This window comes from Trichomonas vaginalis, chromosome III, assembly GCF_026262505.1.
Source record: "Trichomonas vaginalis G3 chromosome III, whole genome shotgun sequence".
NCBI lineage: Eukaryota > Parabasalia > Trichomonadida > Trichomonadidae > Trichomonas > Trichomonas vaginalis.
Genome location: NC_067205.1, coordinates 22,130,232 through 22,150,076, shown reverse-complemented (window position 1 = coordinate 22,150,076; position 19,845 = coordinate 22,130,232). Strand labels below are relative to the sequence as shown.

The 19,845-nt window shown below is 34.8% G+C and overlaps 4 protein-coding genes and 2 pseudogenes across 6 annotated transcripts, besides 3 other annotated features; 1 reads left to right on the top strand and 5 right to left on the bottom strand.

The window, feature by feature from the left end:
- Window positions 1-16,670: part of a mobile genetic element that runs on past the window's edge.
- On the bottom strand, window positions 4,190-4,416 carry TVAGG3_0742380 (annotated as a pseudogene). Its single transcript has one exon. A coding segment is annotated over exon 1 (227 nt).
- TVAGG3_0742370 lies at window positions 4,503-4,841 on the bottom strand (annotated as a pseudogene). Its single transcript has one exon. A coding segment is annotated over exon 1 (339 nt).
- TVAGG3_0742360 (uncharacterized protein) lies at window positions 5,034-5,222 on the bottom strand (the record flags this gene model as incomplete). The annotated part of the gene is made up of 1 exon (XM_051244918.1): window positions 5,034-5,222. The coding sequence occupies one exon, from the start codon at window positions 5,220-5,222 to the stop codon at window positions 5,034-5,036; it is 189 nt and encodes a 62-aa protein (XP_051091505.1).
- Window positions 7,017-7,793, bottom strand: TVAGG3_0742350 (phage tail repeat-like family; the record flags this gene model as incomplete). Its single annotated transcript, XM_051244917.1, has 1 exon — window positions 7,017-7,793. One exon carries the CDS (start codon window positions 7,791-7,793, stop codon window positions 7,017-7,019), a length of 777 nt encoding a protein of 258 aa, XP_051091504.1.
- TVAGG3_0742340 (keratin-associated protein family) lies at window positions 8,026-8,507 on the bottom strand (the record flags this gene model as incomplete). Its single annotated transcript, XM_051244916.1, has 1 exon — window positions 8,026-8,507. A coding segment is annotated over one exon (482 nt), but the record flags the coding sequence as incomplete, so codon positions are not given.
- Window positions 16,671-17,048: 378 nt separating the features above from the next.
- Window positions 17,049-17,086: a mobile genetic element.
- Window positions 17,087-18,261: 1,175 nt separating this feature from the next.
- Window positions 18,262-18,298: a mobile genetic element.
- A 283-nt stretch (window positions 18,299-18,581) lies between these two features.
- TVAGG3_0742300 (SUMO transferase protein) lies at window positions 18,582-19,487 on the top strand (the record flags this gene model as incomplete). The annotated part of the gene is made up of 1 exon (XM_001319445.1): window positions 18,582-19,487. The coding sequence occupies one exon, from the start codon at window positions 18,582-18,584 to the stop codon at window positions 19,485-19,487; it is 906 nt and encodes a 301-aa protein (XP_001319480.1).
- Window positions 19,488-19,845: the final 358 nt, after the last annotated feature.

Here is a 19,845-nt window from a genome sequence, read left to right as displayed (position 1 = left end):
CGAAACCCACGATACTTCTCAAGAAAACTAGGCATATCTTTAACATGACCTTCATTAATATTTTTCCTCCAATACTGTACTTCCATTTGTGACAACCTGTTTGGATTACCTTCACGCATACCTCTACCTGTCACTTTTCCTGTATTTTCGTTCTCAAACGTAACATCATACTTTACATCATTACCGACAAGTTCATGACCATCAATACTTTTAACAGCACCGTGTCTTCCTTGATCTAAAGTTTCTCCTTGCTTTAATCCATGCTCTATTTTTGTCCATATCTGATAACGTGGATATCTTGCAACACTTCCATCTTTTGCTCTTAACAAGTATGCACTTGTATCAACTGAATCAACTGTATAATAAGAAGGATCAAGATGTCTTCTTTGTTGGTTACCTTTACCCCATGTTCTTGGTTCAACTATGACTTGAACTTTTTGACCAGGTCTTAAGTTATAAAGGTTATTTTTTCTGACATACTCTTCTTTCAATCTTTGCTTCTTTATATATTCCTCATTATCCTTTTCTGTGAAATCATCAGGCTTTTGTTGTGTGCTTGAATGATATTCAGTGTTGTAGTCATTAATAATTTGTCTCATTGTATCTGCAGTGAAAGGTGGTGTTTTATCACCTTCTTTGAGGTTTAACTTCATATGTAACATAGTTCTAATAGTTCTACAGAACCTATTAATAATACCTAGTATGTTATGATTGTATTTCTGTGTCGTCATGTGCTCAATGTTATGACTGACCAACAGATCTCGAACATTTTGTGTCGTATAAGCTGGGTCTTCATCACTAGTAAGTATTGTAGGCTTCATTTCACCTGTAGCTTGTGAAATGAACTTCTGCATTGCACTTAGAACATTGTTTGAGTTCTTTTCACTCATTGGGAACGCATAACCTTTTCTACTGTTTACATTGATGAACAAAAGAAAATATGGTGGTGTTCCACCAGGATTCTCAAATGTATCGAATTGATAAGCTCCCATATCAGTTGAATATATTGGTAGCATCAAATCCTCTTGTATTAAAGTTTTTTCTTGTTTACCAACAGTCATTTTTTTATTAACGTTAAAGTCTTACAGGCATTGAGTAATCGCTATAACCATCATGGTCTGCGAATTCATGTAATCTTGATGCATCAGGTTCTTTCTTCGTTGGTGCATGAAACCTTGCTTCATCATAAAGGTTCATATAATGGTTTGTCACGTTTGGGGTAGACCCAATTTTTGCATATTGAGGATATGAGTAATGATACACTAAGTTGAACCCATTACTACCATCATCAACATATATCTTTGGTGGAGGTTGTCTTATTAAATTCCTTCCTCTTGGGGCTTTGAGTTGGACGATCTGATCTAGATCATTGTAAACAACTCCTGTTGCAGTATATTCTGTGTTGTTCTCTGGGTTAATGTTCGTCATTTATATGAGAATAAAACAATTTTTACTCATAACAAATGAGATCGAAGTCAATTCTTTATGGTGCAGCTAATCTTCCAATTGAACCAACAAGCAATGTTGATTCAAGAACAACTAATAACATTGTGATAAAGAACTATCCATCTGGTACAGTAAGTGATGCTCCAACAGAGATAAAAAAAGAGGAAACAACTACGAACTCAGAAGCACCAATGTATCCTCCTCCTTTAAGTCCATTAACTTCCAACCTGACCTCATCGAGATCTGTGGAGACTTCATCGAGGATTGGTGTAGAAGAGTATTTACTTAGTATATACCAGAAGATACTTCTAGACCAAGACAAAGAGCTCTTTTCTAACTTAGTGAGCAAAGATCAGATCTTACTACCTAAGCCAGACTTGGAAGAAGTTGTTCACAGAATGACTGGGTTCAAGTGTGAAATAGACCTACTGGACCCAGACATCACATGTTGTGGTATTCCACCACCTTTCTCAAAAATAGCTCAGATCAGAATCATTGATGAGAACAATATTGCTCAAGAGTTTAAGTATGCATATAATGCACAATATACTGAGTTAATAAGTAGGTATAATTTATGTCTTAAGTATGTTATTGTTTAACCAAAAAATTTTTTATCTAATGTTAAATATGGTTGTTCAAACAAGAACAAAAGCACAAATGTTTCAAGACTTACTCAATAAAACTTATTGTTTACTCAAGTAATTATTTTAGAACGTTTCGACGTACTCCTTGATCTTATCAAGAGCTTCGAGCATCCGCTTCTTTGCATTGTACTTGGCGAGGATGGCTTGCTCAATGGTGAGCTCGAAGGCTTCTTTACCGATCGGATGGTGATCGCGAAGATCTTTGAGTGCATCAAGAGCTGCAGTGTACTCTGATGGTAAATGGGAGCCATCTAGTAATGGGTACAAAATGAGCATGTACTCCTGCAGTAAGTTCTCCTGTTTCAAGCGGGACTTGAACTCTTCGCGGAGATCTTGAAGCTTTTGGAGCTTCTCAGTGGCTTGAAGGTAGTCAATGATGACCTTCTCTTGTCCTCAAGTGCTTGTGGGAGGAAGTGGACATAAGCTGTTGACTTCATCAAAAATGAAGTGGTCATGACACTTTTTAAGTTAATGTCCGAGCCATACAGTGATGTCGAAGCAGCACATGAACCAAAGAAGAAGTCTTGCTGGGAAAAGACAAAGATTGTTGGTAACGCAATCCTAGCCATTTGTGTTGTTTTGAACTTGATCGTACTTCTGATCTTGTTCTACAAACTCAACAGAGGTTATTGTCTCAAGTAAACACTTATTTTTATTACCATATAAATGATTTTTACCAAACCTCCTTTACCTTTCATAGGTAATAAGTCTAAGATCAGGAAAGATCTTATCGACATACTCAAAGACATCAAAGGGGATTATGTCTTCGTTGACCTCTTTGGTGGTTCTCTCTATATCTCTCATCTGTTGCATATTATGTTCCCAAAAGCAACGATCATAGCTAACGACTATGATAACTACGTTGATAGACTGAAACACATTCATGACACGAATGAAATACTTAAGGAACTTAAGGAGAGAATAAATGTTAAGCCAGATGAGAAAATTCCTACTGATCAGAAAGAGATCGTCAGAGAAGTTATAAGTAAAGCTCCATACATAGACTGGGATACATTATGTTCACGTCTTCTCTATTCTGGAGCATACAAATACTATGATCTTGACACATTAATGAAGAAAGTGTTATACCTCAGATATACTAACTTATTTGGTGAAAACATAGATGACTATCTTGAAGGTTTAACTATTGTTCATAAAGATTGGAGAATACTCTTCAATGAGTATAAAGATCTTCCCAATGTTTTCTTTATATGTGATCCTCCATACTTCCATACTTATTCTATACAGTATGGAGATGAATGGACTCTTAAAGATACTGTAGAAACCTTTGATGTCCTTAATTATCCATCTATTTACTTCAGTAGTGATAAATCTTATACAGAAGAACTTATAGAGATATTGACAAAAAGATATGGAGAGAAATTTCTATGAGAAAGCATGTTATAGATAGAGGTTTAATTAATCCTAACACTCAGAAAAATAATGAAGTAATATATGTCACTTTTTCTGTTAATGGAGAAGAGAAAGATCAAGAAGATAATAGTTGATGAGGGAACTGAAGAAGCGACGACATTCATCTTTGACGACGGAAAGCTCACATTCGTTGTCGATAAAAATGGACAACACTTACACAAAAGAAAGAGACCAAGAAAATTTTTAGATCTCCCAAAAGCTAGGAAACCAAAGGAACCATTTCCAGTACCAGCCGTCCAAGAACCAGAGAGACTTTTGATACCAAAACCTGTGGTTGACAAATATGATCCAGATCAGTTCTTCCCAAAAATACCAAAGTTAGAATAAAAACTCCTTTATTTCTTTAGTATTATATAATAAGTCTATTAGTAAGCTCTGTTCTCGTTCTGTTCTGGTATTTTGACGTCTTTTCATGGTCTCGCATAATAAGATCATGAACTTTTTCTTGAGATACTCGAAGAGCTGAGGTAAGTTATCATATTCTGGATATGTAGGAAGCATCCCTGCTATCGTAAGTGTTGTATCAATAAGGATTGGACTTATATCGGAAAAGTCGAGATCTGGAGTAGAATAAGAAGGTAAGTCTCTTACATGTAGGTAGTCATTATATGCTTTACGCATGAGACTGAGTTTCTGGAGCACAACTATGAGACTTTGGTTCTGACGTTCAAGTTTGCTTAAAGTTCTCTCCAAGCTTCTGTAATAAACGTCAACCTCTGTAAGAGCAGATATTTTTGCATTGATCTCGGAGATCTTTTCTTGAACTTCACCAAGTTTGACCTTAACTGACGTTTGAGCTCCCATCATGTTTTCATCAAGGTCATTCTCTATGTCATCAATGATATCTTCCCATGAAGTCATTTTCATCATTGATCTTAACGTGAACACTCATGAAAAAAATGTCAAAAGTATAAATGAGATTTTTACTCTTGAGCTTCTTCTCTCAATTCTCGTCTGTAGGGCTTAATGTGCCATCACGTTCGACCAGAAGGTTCTGCTCAGGTCTGTCAAGGAGCTGTCTGTAGGTCGTGAAGGTTTCAACGAGTCCTTGGTAAGGAGTTTGGAGATCAACATCGACCCATGGGTGTTTGCGTAAGAAAGCAGCAAGGCTTTCACGCTTGGAGTCAATGACATCTTTCTTATTGGTTAATCCTTCTTCAAAGCTTAGGATTACTCCTGCAGTTGCTTCAAGTCTTTGGATCTGGCGTCTGGAAACCTTGGTGAGTTGTCTTCTCTCTCGTTTCCAAATACATGCAGGAGATATGCAGAAACTACTTCATTAAGTTCGATTAAACAAATTGGATGAAGATCAGTCATGGCTTTTGTAAAGCAATCTTTTGTAAAGCAGTCTTTTGTAAAGCAGACTTTTGTAAAGCAATCTTTTGTAAAGCAATCTTTTGTAAAGCAGACTTTTGTAAAGCAATCTTTTGTCAAGACGTCTTTTGTAAAGCAAAAGTATTCTTTTGTGAGAAAATGCTTTTGTAAAGCAGTCTTTTGTAAAGTCTTTTGTCAAGACGTCTTTTGTAAAGCTGTCTTTTGTAAAGCAGTCTTTTGTAAAGCTGTCTTTTGTAAAGCTGTCTTTTGTAAAGCTGTCTTTTGTAAAGCTGTCTTTTGTAAAGCTGTCTTTTGTAAAGCAGTCTTTTGTAAAGCTGTCTTTTGTAAAGCTGTCTTTTGTAAAGCAGTCTTTTGTAAAGACATAACCGACGACCGAATGTCCCAAGATGGTACAACACCAGCTCCAGCATCACCAACACTAGATATGATGGCAATGATGATGCAGATGATGCAACAGCAAACCCAGCTTATACAGCAAATGCAGGAAAAGAAAACTTTCAATAAACCTGCAAAGAACTCACAAGATCTTGAAGCTGGACTCAATGCTCTCAGGAACGACTACAAGAGAGAGCAGATGACGTTTAGGAAGAAGGGTGATGAAGATTATGAGAATGATCCGATCGAGGAAGACGAGATCAAGTCCACTGCATCCACAAAGACCCTCCAGGATGAAAGAGATGATGAGGGATTCCTTACCAAGTCTCAAAGACTCTTTGTCCTTGAGTTCTTCACGATCTCTGCCTTGAGATCTATGAGGAATTGGAAGGGTCGCGTTCCAAGTGGCTCAAACAAGCGCGAACTACTCATGACCGCAGTACCGCTCACTAAGACAAAAGTCCAGCTCATGGACTTTATCCTTTCCGCTTGTCCCGACGAGATCTAAGATCTGATCAGAGTAAAAACTTACATTTATGAGCTAAGCTCAGTAATAATTAGTTGTTTATTCTTTCTTCTCATACTTCTGTGCAAGGTTTCCACGGAAGAACTCAAGCAACATTTGGATCTTTCCAAGCTTTCGACCTTCTTTTTCGAGGTCATCCTGGTAAGTTCGGAATGCGTCAACGTGTGAGCTCGCATAGAATGCAGCAACAACAACCTCTTCTGCACCTTCTTTGCTGTCAAGTGGCATGAACTCGAATCCTTCCATTCGACCAAATAAAAGTGACAAAAATGTCAATGAGACCCACTCGTTGCATAGATGCTAAACCTGGTCCGAAGATGCAAAAGTTCTTCTTAACACTCATGTCTGACCATAGGGAGTACGGTCATGAAGAGGTCATACAGATCTTCGATCAGTGTGTACCAAAACCTGAGAATCCAGACGAACTCTTCATGAAAATTTACTTGCTTCAATGGAGAGATGAGAGAACAGATATGAAACTCAGACCAATACAATCTTTCTAGGTTTCTGCAATTACCTAGAACAAGCATACCAGATTAAAGGGTCTGACACCATCTTCCTCCAAAAATAAACTTTATCGTTTATAACATCAGGATCTACATCTATTTCTTCTGCTTCATCCTCAATGTCGATCTCTTCGACAGGTTTGATAGCAGCTTTGAGTAAGTTCTTACCCATTGTCTTAAGTTCAACTGGGTTATATTCTTTGTCTTTACTCTTTGTTGATTTCGTGAGATCTACATATAAACAATAACTTTTAGTCTTGTCAAGGTTTATTCTCGCTGAGAAATGGTCAGGAATGTTTATAGCTATCTTTTCAAACTTGAGTAAATTAGCTAAACCTTCATTTGTGTATTTCTGCTTATCGACAAAGATCATGATCGGACTTGCACTATAACCATACTTTCCTTGACATAATGTTGTGGTAAGCATATAAGTAGTCTCTTTGCTGTTTTATTTTGCTTCTTCACTTCATCTACAAACTGTTGGATCTTAAAGAACTTTATATGATGTTCAGACATCTTTATATACCCGATAAAAAGTTCAGATAAAAAAATAATTAGCTATATTTTTATTAGTGCATAAATGAGTCTTTCTTTGAGATTTTCTGATGAAGATCTAACTTTGGTAAGATCTTTAAAAGATGATGAAAACATTCTTTCTGTCATTGATGAAGAAAAGAAATACTTCAGTAATGATGTAAAAATAGAGCTACTCATTCATACTGAGAAACAGTTTGTGATCGTGATCTTGAGTTAAGCAGCTCTGAACCAAGCGAATACAGTCATAAATGGTGGCATATAATCTGCACCCGAGCCTGTTGGATTTGTTGTGAAAGTGTGTGAATGATTTCCTGTGGTTCCACAGAAAATACCTGCGCTTGAATCTACTGGGTCACTTGAAATATCATATCTATGCATTCCCTGTCTATCCGAACCTGCTGCAAGATTTGTATAACCTCTTTTTGTTATTGAATGTGAATGACTACCTGTTGTGTTTGTAGTTCCTGTATGAGTGTGCGGTGGAAGGTTTGCTTCAGTAATTTTCTTCGAACCTCCTGTTTGCTTTGAAGAGTTTGCACAGTATAAGAATTTGTCTACAATCTGCTGCCATGTACCAAAACCCAGAACTGTTTCTGGATTTGTTGAGTTCATTGACGTATAAATAGAACCAACAGGATATAATGTTTGAAGTATTTCTGTCTTTAATGTTTGAAGCTCTGTTTTGTCTGCTTTCTTGTCATATAAATCTTGAGCAGTGAATTTAATATTATGTTCATCCTTCATGACATAAACATCTTTACATCTAATGTTTCTCATCGTCGTTATGTCGTCATCCGATGTTAAACCTTGTGGAAAGTTAGGAGGTTTACAATATAATGTATCCCCACCAGTTTCTTCAACCGTTCCTTCAATACTTTCTATAGCAACAGTTGAGAAGGAGTTATGTGTATGTTCTTTATCTGCTTTTTTATCTAACATTGTTGGTAGTTCATGTGTTTCAAAGTTTCTGACATGACCTTCAATGTTCATACATTTGTTATTTAAGGAGTTTAGTGTATCTTTTACGCTTGTACTTGGATTCTCTAAAGGTGCACTTGAACCAAGGGTATAGTTCAATATTATGTCGTCTGCTCTTATTTTATTGATTATAACAGGTTTGTCTTCTCTTGAACGAATTGATTTAACTGTCAAAGGTTCAGTGAACTCATTATTTTTCAAAGGAATCAATGTTGTATTGATGTTTTCACCATTAATATATACTTCTTTTGCATCAATACCAGATGGGAATGAAACTCTTTCATTAACTTTAACTGTTGTACCATCACCTGGGTACATATCTTTCTCTGGACCTTTGATTGTCTTAAGTATGACAGACTGTGGTAAAGTATATTCTTTAGATGTAACTTTACGTATCTCTTCGTCAACATAACTTTTGTCAGCTTTGTCTGCAATCTGAAGTGCAGTTCTTCCTCCATTATTTTTGTTCTCCTCAACTTTCTTCGCTAATTCAGCAAGAATGAGATAAAGATAATCAGTAAGGTCATCAGTACCAGACATATTAATATTATTGTTCTTTCTTGATGTATTAGCAACTTTCACTAAGGTCACAAAATCAGGGTACAAAGTACTTAACGTAGAAATGATTGTTTTTGGTCCAGGATCTTTCTCTTCTTCATCATTAGCATCACGTGGCATTGGAATTGGTTCCAAAGGTCCAGTCACATCAAAACTCTCAAGTTCCATATAACCTTCATTTCTGAATCTTTCTATATGAGTTATCTTCTGGAAACTTGTTTTAGTCTTTTCAACTAAATTTTTTATTCCATCCACAAAACCTCCTTTATGATTTGGACCAAGATTACCCAGAGTGTCAAGAACAGTATCTATACCTTCTTGACTTTCAACAAAAGCCCAAAGAGCATTTATTTGACTCTGGAGTGATATCCATGAGGCTGCAGTAGCACCGGCGTTTGCTATGGCAAAGATGAATGATAAAGGGTTGAACTTAAGACCAGATTCTTTATCTTTGACAATTTCAACGAAGTCATTGATATTTTTCTTCAAGTATTCCTTAGTCAGAAGAACTCCATCGCCAGCTATACCAGTTGCTTTTGTCTTTCCTTTAACATCAAATGTGATTGGTTTCTTCAATAAAATAACTTCTGGTGTTGTACTGATGCTATCATTAGTGGAGAAAAATTCTCCGACATGACTTGCTAAGTATTCTTTCGTCAATAATGTTCCATCACCAACAATACCAGTTGCTTTTGGACCATCTTCTGTGAATGTCAATGGTTTCTTTAACATAACTTTATCTAAGTATATTGCAATACCACTATTTTGTACTTGTTCATGACCTAATATATAAGCAAATGCTGCGTTTAAAGCATTATACAATGTATCTTCTTTAAATGTTAATTGACTGTTTTCAATCATTGGTATATTGAACAGTGTAGACCTTGGGTCAAAATGAACTCCATGGTCAATCGATAATAACCGTTTAACATGATATATTATAGTCTCTAATGCTTCATTAATATTTACCTCACGAGTTTCTTGCAAACCATTACTCGCCATACATGAAAACATATAATCTCTATCAGTTGTGAAGAATGGAGCATCTAAGTAATTATTCTCTACTTTTGTCACACGATTCTGTAACGCTTGAAGGTATTGATTTAAGTCTGTTTCAACAATTGTACCATCTGGTTGCTCGATAGGTAATATACCAGGACCGATGGTAATGTCTTCATCAGCACCTTCTTTATGTATGACTAAAGCATTATCAGTAATTCTGAGAGTATATTCTTTATATTGAAGTACGCTAGACTTATAACATTCATATGCATATGGAACAACACTCATTCTTTTACTACATATAAAAATGATGTATTATCTACAATCGACTGATCCTAATAACTACGGGACAATACAGTTTCAAGCAGATCCTAACATGGGGCATCCAAGTAAGATAAAGATGAGAGTAAAAAGTGTCAGTACTATGGCGAACTTTATTGTTTGTGACGAAACAGATTATTTTGTCTTACAGTTAGACGAAGATGGAGAAGAAAAGGTGTGTACATTTAAGTCAGCTCTTTCATTTGATATGGATACTATTGTATCAAAACTACAAGAGATTGTAACAAAACAGTTTGATTATTATAACAAGAAAAAAGGTCAACATAATGTAACAGTTTCACTGAGTGCTACGAATCAACTTATATTTACGTCACAGGACAAAGGACATAAAGTCTATTTAAAAGATGCTTCACATAGAGCAAATCTTATTTTAGGTGCATATGGAATAGAACTACCTATTGTACATAATTATTATCTACAAATGCCAAAACCACCTATGCTCAACTTCGGGTATCAGTTATACCTTCGTTCATCAATGTCTGTCATCTCTGGGTTCAATAATATTGACCAAGTTGATGATCGAAGAAAGATCATGTACAGATCTACATGTTATAACATCAATGAGTTCTGGATATCTGGTAAACCACTTATATGTAAGGAATCCTCACCATGGATAGATGCATTTCCATGGGAACTAACTAATGTTACGTTTACCTTAGTTGACTTCCAAGATCAGCCTGTTCGATTATTGTCACCAATGTTTATGGTGATAGAGATTAAACCAGATAAGCCAGAAGTTAGAGAAACCAATGATGTCAGTGATGATGATACAGAATCTTCGTACGATTATGATTACGATGACGATTAAAAAAAAATAACGTATATTTTTTTATCGGTTATAAAAGACCAACATGCTCAATGCTATAAAAGGATTAGTTAATAACCTTTCACCAGAAGATAAGAAAGGTATGCTTGATATGTTTGGGATCAAAATGCCTAAGAAAGCTAAAGACATTACCAATAAATTAGCTCTGGCAATTAAGAATCAAGGAGGTACAGGAAGTGTAGCAGATATTTTCAAGAATGCTAAGAGCTTCTATGATGACTACAATGGTATCATGAATGTTCCAGCTTCAAATTCCCCAGTTGCTTTAGATCACGATCAGAGATCTCATAATAGAGCGTTAATGGAGATGCAACCAATATACTCAGACCCTCCACCAAAGATTGATGAGAGCGAATTAGCATACAAAGAAATACAGAATGCCTTTTACGTTGTTAAGAACATTAATGGTCAAAAACTTCCTGATGAGAAATGGTTAGACCCAATAACTAAAGCAGGAGAAAGATTCATTATGTTTAACATTGACCAATACAGTCCAAGAGGAAAAGATTACTTCAACAAGATGTTTCCAAGAGTTATGGCAAAGTTCATTGGACAGATAGACCTTTTCAAACAGAAGTGGACATTCTATTACGACTTTGATGAGAAGAGAAACATTTTGCGTCATTTGAACATCAATACAATGGGATCATTAGTTCATCAGTTACTTAATGAAGCTCCAATAGCAGAAGTACAAGAATTAGCATCTAAAGTCCTTGAATCAAACTATGACTTCTTCCTTTGTAGTATTCCTTCGTTAAGGAAGATCGAGATCTTTGACTATACAGCTTATTCAGATGTTGATGCTTCTGCTTTGAGAAAAGGAACGTACACACCATATAAACTCACAGCTGAAGAACAAGTTATGTTAGATACGATGAGAGCAGCAGGTCAAGAAAAGATCGCACTCAAGATCATCAAACAAAACCATTCAAAGAAGAGAAACAGGTCACGTAATGGTCAGCTTTGGACATGGACATGCAAATTACCTATTAACTTAGAGAGGTATCAGATCTTCAACGAACTTAATGCAGAGACAGCAAAGAAGATGATGAAAGATTCATGTTTCATCTACGCTTGTATTCAAGCTGGTGTTGACGAAGCAACAATTAATCATATGAGGGAAATCATTCGTGTCAAAGATTTTCCAATGTCAAAGATTAAGGTTATTGCCAAAGAAACAGGAATAAGGTTCCATGTCATCAAATACAACGAGAAGTATTCAAATCATTCATATACTTATGAACCAGATGAAGAACCAAAGATGACAGTAGAACTTTTATTAATGTATGACCACTACATGTTGAACGAAAAGCTTCCAATAAGTTCAATGTTCATCAAGAACTATGAAGATGTTTGTAAGTTGTGCAAGGATTGGACTTTAGAGAAGAAGATGTTAGTTAACAGAAGATATGAAACAAGGTATGCAATTAACTCAAAGTTAGTTACACCACTTGCAAAAGTCATTGAACTCTTGTTTGCTAACAATTATTTCGAACCAATTAGAACAGGAGAACTTTGCACATACTTCACAACGATGTATAATGAGAACCTTGAAGAAATGATTGACCTCACATACAATGAGCGTTATTGCGCAAGGATGAAGAAAGATTGGAGTTCAGAGACGAAGAAAGACATGAAGTTCCCAAGAGAACATGTTTTCTTTGCTGACTTCGAAGCATCAACTGATGGAAACATTCACAAAGCATACAACATTTGTTTCATGGAAGATGACGATGATGGTTATACATCAATTTGGGGAAGTGACTGTGCGTCAAAATTCCTCGAAGCTTTACCAGATAAGAGTTTAGTTTATTTCCACAACTTATCGTACGATGTCACTTTTCTCATGTCTCAGTTAGAAGAGATTACAGGAACTCCAATCATCAAAGGTTCACAAACGATGCAGATACAAGGAAAGTACAAAGGAAAACTTCTCTGCTTCAAAGACTCTTATGCAATCATCTCAACTAAGTTGGAAAGATTCCCTGAAATGTTTCACCTCACTAGTGGTGAAAAAGAAGTTTTCCCATATAATTACTACACGGAAGAGTTAGTTAATACAACTAAAGTTGGTAACATCGATGATGCCATGAATCATGTCAAAGATATTGAAGCTTTTAATGAGAACATTGAGAAGATTGAAGATTGCAAGATTGATGATGAACACTTTGACATGGAAGTTTATTCGTCATTCTATTGCGGTCAAGATGTACGCATTTTACGAGATGGCTTTCTTAAGTTCCGCAATGACCTCATGACTGAGTTTGAAATAGATGCTTATGATTATGTTTCAATAAGTTCTATCTCAAACAAACTCTTTGAGAAGAGAGTATATTGGAAGAACGGTAATCTCTTTGATCTTGCAGGAAAACCTCGTGAATATATTTCCAAGTGTATTCAAGGAGGAAGATGCATGCTAGCTGAGAACAAGAAGCAATACAATGAAGGAGAACTCATCACTGACTTCGATGCTGTATCATTGTATCCATCAGCAATTGCTAGACTTTACTGTTTAGAAGGAATTCCAAAAGTTATGACAGAAGAGATGAAGAGCAGTGAATACTTGTTGGAGCATCTCTTTGATGATGACCAAGCTGAACCAACAAAGGAAAAGTTCATCTCAGGATTTTACTGTCAGATCGAGATCTTGTCGATCGGTAAGAACTCAGCATTCCCATTGATTGTCGTCAATCCTGACATCAACCCTGACTTACATGTTGCCAGAAGTTCCAATACATGCTGCAAGATGTTCGTAGACCACATTACGCTTCAAGATCTGATCAAGTTCCAAGAGATCTCATGCAAAGTCATTGATGGATACTATTATGATGGAAAAAGGGACATGACAATAAGGAATGAAGTTAAGAAGCTCTTCGAATTACGTGCTAAGTATAAGAAGGAAGGTAATCCGATACAAGAGATCATCAAACTTCTTTTGAACAGTATCTATGGTAAGACGATATTAAAGCCCATTGACAAAAAGATTCGTTTCATCAAGGACAATAAGCTCACTGACTATATCATTAAGAACTATAATGACATACAGACAATAGAGTTCATCCCCGATTCCGAACTTTCATGTGTAAAGTCATTTAAACCTATCGTTCGTCACTTTAACTATTGTCCATTAGGTGTTTCAATCCTTTCTATGTCCAAACGAATCATGAATGAAGTATTCTTCACAGCAGAAGATTTGGGCTTGAAGTTGTTCTATCAGGATACAGATAGTTTACACTTGTATGAGAAGGACTTAGATAAGTTAGCAGAAGAATACAAGAGAAGGTATAACAGAGAACTCATTGGAAAAGCACTGGGTCAATTTCATTCAGACTTTGCAGAGATTACTGCAGGACATATGTCTAAGGCACAAAGATCTATATTCGTTGGAAAGAAGACTTACCTCGACGAATTAACCAATGACCTCAAGGAAATTGCTTTCCACTGTCGAATGAAGGGAATCACACAGGACGTAATTGCACTTACTGCAAACCAAATGTTCCCAGATGCGATACAAGTACATTATGACGAGAAGAAAGGTTTGTTCTTCCCTGAGAAAGTTGGGGAAAAATATAGCATCGTGGAATTGTACAAATCTCTTTATGAAGGTGATGAGATAACCTTTGACTTGTGCATTGGTTCGAAACCATGCTTCAACAAAAATAAGGACTTCACTATTTCAACGAAGTCATCTTTTGAACGTAAGTTAAAGTTCTAAACACTTACTTATTATTTTTCTTAGCTTCTTCCTCTTCTCTCAATTTCTTTGCAATCATTCGTGGATTCTTTGCGCGTCCAGCTGCTAATGCAGCTAATTGTTTCTCTGTGAGTTTACGCTTTGGTTTAGCTGGTTTCTCTTCTTGTGTTTGTTCTTTTGGTTTGAGTTCATTAAGTATTTCTTCACGAAGTTCATTCTTGAGTGCTTCTCTGTCGAAAGTATTCTCAGTCATTTTGTTAGGAGTAAAAAATTTTATTAGGATAGAAATGACGTCAAAACTTTCACCAAGTGAAAAGCAATCAATCATATTGAATGAAGCTAAAGGAATACAACATCCATTATATTATGTTTGTCATATGAAGAATGGTTCAGTTCAAGTTAGAAAGAGAAAGGCACCATTGAATTCACCAGCTCCTGCCCCAGCTCCTGTTGTTCAAGAAGCTCCTAAAGTTGATGAGAAGAAAGAAGAAGAACAAGCATATACTAATAAAATGTTGTTAGAGATGATGACAAAGATATTAGAACGTAACAGTGTAGTTAATGAACCAAACATGGACCCAATTGAACGTGAGAAGGAAACTAAAGAGAATCAAGAATATGTTCAATCAATGGAAGAGAAAAGAATACACTTCGATGATGAACCAGAGCCTGAACCAGAACCTCCTAAACCTCAGCCACAAATAAGACGAATAATCCCAAGAATAAGAAGATTGTAAATTTTTTATAGCTGAGAAAGATGTTGAACGATAACCTCAATACATACAGTATTGCTGATTCCATCAGACAAGTAAGATATTATTTCGATCAAGTTGATGGGGCAGTTCCTATTGGAGATACTAACCATAGATATGTCCCAACAAAAGTGCCAGCTATGCCGACAAATACTATTGATAACGGTTATATTACATTTAACATATCACCACCTGGTGAGAACATGATTGACTTATATAATACGTTCATTAGTGGTTATGTCGATGGTGAGTGCATAATTACAACAGAAACTGAACCAGCTGATGAAAAAGTTCCTAAATATGATGGTGAAGTATATAAAGAAAGAGCTGCTGAGACAGCAACTTCATCAAAAACTGAAACCGCTCCTACAGGATCAAATGTTACAGCAATTAAAGCAATTGATACTAAATATGCTGGTGGCAAATCATGTGCACATCTTCCAGCAATTTGGTTGGGATACATTGATTCATTCTATGCTGTTGAATCATATCAATTAATCGCTAATGGTAAAAGTGTTTATACACAAGATAATGCTAGAGAAGAAGGTTACATTACTTCTACTGCATCTACAACAGAAGCTATTAAGAAAGTTGATGTATTTAGTAAGGCTAGACATAAAGATGTTTTCAATAGATGTGATACAGTTCGTTCTGGACAGATTATTGAGTTCAATAAACCAATTAGTGGTGCAACTACATTAAAGTTCCACATACCAATCAAGATTGACCTAAGAAGATTCCTAATACTTAATAACATTAGATTCCTTCCAGCGTTTGCTGGTAACTTACAACTTAAGGTTAAGTTCAGTATTGCTGGTATGGTTTGGACACCATTAAGTTATCAGGATATTCTACCATTACCGAACATGCAAGCCAATGTTACAAGCTATATTCCAATCACTAATCACTTCACTCCTATCTATGAAGGTATCAAAGTTATTGATACTGTAACTTGGAATGCCGATAAGAGTACGATATCATTTGGTACCAAGTTTATTAAGTTCACTAAGAAGAATGCAAACTTCTTTGAAATGATTACATACTGTAACTCATTCTCTTTGGACCCTAACATCTATAGTGATTTGGTGACAAGATATTCGGCAAAGACTCTAAACTTCCCAATCAAAAGAATTGACTGCATTACTATGGATGGTTCAATGGCTAAAGGTGAAGGAACTCCTTGTACATTCACGGCAGCATTTACTCCATTATATGTGAACACCATTTATACACTATTTAAGAAAACACCTAATTATAACACTACCTATGAAAATCCATTGTTTGAACAAATTCAATTGAACTGTGGAGCATATGGTAACATACCCGCTGAGGCTCAAGCATCTAATGATCCAATCTTCTATGAGATGCAGGCAAATGCCACTAACAATAATAACGATACTGTTGGCTTCAACTATGATGTCATGAGGTCTATCACAACCACATCAGTCCCTCAATTTGGAATCGAGTCAAATGACTTAGGTCATTACCTATGTGGATTCCCTTGCGAAACTGATTATACATTCCAACAGGGTCAGTTATCTAATTCACCTATTACATATAAGCTTACAGTTAAGCCAACAGCAGAGTCTATTAAATATACTGAGAAACCAGTGTTATGCTTCTTACGTCACGTTTGCCTCTCCATACAGATTAAACCTGTGGGACCACCTATCGTACTTCTCGACGATTATGATTTATCAGCCCCTGCTAGTGAATAAAGGTTAGTTTACATATGAACGTTTATTTTTACACATATATGCGTACATATGCGCGCCCGTATGGTGTCAGTTTTCTGTCACTTTTTTCATTGTGTCGGTGCCTGTAGCTGTAGGCTACAGGCGACGCACAATGTATACTGTACTTATATCGATTTCTTACAATAATGCTGTGATTGCAAAATTTGTTTTTGAATTCAAATTTCAAAACGTATATAAAACCAATTGTTATAGACATAAGATTATTTGAGAGTTTGGGGTTCTTATGGAAAGAATTATGGGTTATTCTTTTAATTGAATTTCCGAAATTTGCATATTTAAGCAGTAACTGATTAAATTTGATATATTAGGGTTTTTTTATATGAATTCATTTAGTTCTGTTGTAAACAGAAATTCATCAAAAGTGACACCTCAGAAAAGCTAAAATATTGAATTTTTGGAACTTTTGATAGAGCACGTTTTTAAATATTAATTAAAGTAAATGTATATTTTGTAAAGATTCTTTTTAATAAAAAAATAAAATTTTGAAGAAGAACACAAAATCTTCTGAAAAATAATATCACATAAACTCATATTATTTTCTAATAGATAACTATTTTATATAAAAATCAAATTCAATGATCTTAAAAGCGAAGGATAAACCTCAAAATTTACGAATATAATGAGTGGGAATATAATGCTTATCTATCATAAAACCATATGAAATATCAATTTTTGCTTTACGCCTAATTTTTGACGACAATTAGCAAAAATGTTAAATGTTAACACTCAGTCTATTTGAATATGAAAAATAAAATTGACTTTGATTAAATGTTTTTATTTATCATGCAATTCTTCTTGCGACCAAAGGTTTGGAATAAAAGTTCAAAAAATAAGATAGCTTAAAAAATAATATCGGTAGTGTTTACTAATAGATGAATAGTATATAAATTCTATTAAAATGGATTTGATCCAAAAAAATATAAAACCAAAAATAATTGTTATTATTTAAATGAAGAAGTAATTTAAAACGATTTTATTTATGATCAAATTTTATATATTTTTTGATCAAATCCATTTTAATAGAATTTATATACTATTCATCTATTAGTAAACACTACCGTATATTATTTTTTAAGCTATCTTATTTTTTGAACTTTTATTCCAAACCTTTGGTCGCAAGAAGAATTGCATGATAAATAAAAACATTTAATCAAAGTCAATTTTATTTTTCATATTCAAATAGACTGAGTGTTAACATTTAACATTTTTTGCTAATTGTCGTCAAAAATTAGGCGTAAAGCAAAAATTGATATTTCATATGGTTTTATGATAGATAAGCATTATATTCCCACTCATTATATCCGTAAATTTTGAGGTTATCCTTCGCTTTTAAGATCATTGAATTTGATTTTTATATAAAATAGTTATCTATTAGAAAATAATATGAGTTTATGTGATATTATTTTTCAGAAGATTTCATTCTATATGCCTATGAAAAGTACTCTCAAAACTAACTTTTTCCTAATTATAATTAAATCTAGAATATTGTATTATGCTTAGTATTATTTCATTTTTCTCATTCAATTTAGAATTTACAAATGTCAAAAAATTGAGAGCTGTCACTTTTGATGAATTTCTGTTTATTACAGTTCTAATTGTTAGACTAGTAAATTGATTCTTCATTGAATTTTATCTGTATTAAAATGAAGCATGATCTATATGGTAAATATCTGTGTTGTGAGCTTTCATTGTTTTCAATAGTTATCGCTGACAAAATAGACTGAAATTTTTCATCAAATAAGAGAATTTATTAATTAATGATTTCAGTCAGCAAATTTAAATTTGTTAACAGTATAGAGTCAATATTCCTGCAAGAGATCTGATATTTATTCGTGCTGATTAAAATATGGTAAAAAAGTGGCATTGTCAATGTCTGTTCCTTCGCAAATCAAGGAACATTCAGTAGAGCAATCAATCAGTAACTCGGATGATACCAACTCGACCAAGTCAGGTGCCTCGTCCTTACCAAGAACGAGCAGAAGGAATGGTGCAAGAGTTGCTCGTATTGTTCAATCAGGCTTTCAACTTAATCAGAGGATATCAGATCTAGTGCTTTCTGGCTCTGCTCCTAATCCAGGTGGTGCTAGTTTATATCTTTCATTAACAAATACACCAGATATTTCAGCTTTCTTAAGTAAATCACAAGTTCCTTGCAGAGGGCAAGTAATAAATGGCCACATTTGTTTCAGACTTATACCAAAGATACCTAGATTACTTTGCGCTTTTAATTTCGCTCACAGCGAAGGTCACAACGTAGTTTTGGTTTTTAACCCGGCAAATGTCTCAGTTCCTTATGTTTTAAATGGAACACCTTCAATTTATCAGGGCCAGGAAGTAGATATAACAGAAGCTCTGAGAAACGGACAAAATGAAATATTAGTCAATACAACTTCAGTTACTTGCGAAATTTTAATTTCAATAGAATGGCGTGATAATGAAACCCCTGAAAGTATCGTTAATAAGATTGTTACGCAGGTTCCTCATATGGAAGTTTCACCATTTAATAATTATATTAGTGAAATATGCCCGATAGGGCAAAAACAGATTGTAACCCCTGGGAGGGGAGCAAGTTGTACACATTGTCAATGCTTTGACCTTCTTACGTTTATAAAAAACGCTCAAGCTACAGATGACTGGCATTGTCCAATTTGCGGTCAACTTTTACAACAAGATAGTTTAAGGTATGATCCCTGCTATCTGAAAAACTGCGGAACTTTGCTTCTTGGTGTTGATGATTTTATAGAGGATGAAGGTGGCTCTGCTGCATTCTTTTAGTTCATAAATTTAAATTGTTACGTTTCTATTAGAAATATGCTTATGTTATTTTGATATTTTACTTTGGAAAATTTATATTTTACTAAATATAAGTTTCATTGAGTTGTTTTATATACATAGTTATTTTTATTACTATTCATCATGTTTAAAGCCTAAATATAATTTTATTTAAAAATAGATCTTTGTTTTAACTTATATCAGCTGCAATATAATGTTGTATAATAACAATAGCTCATGTATTCTTTTTTGAAAGAAATGTAAATTGTATCTCGATTTCCTAAGGTGATTTTTCTATTTTCTATTACTAGTATTCGCACTTACATCCTCTATTATATAATAAGCATACTATATCAAAAAA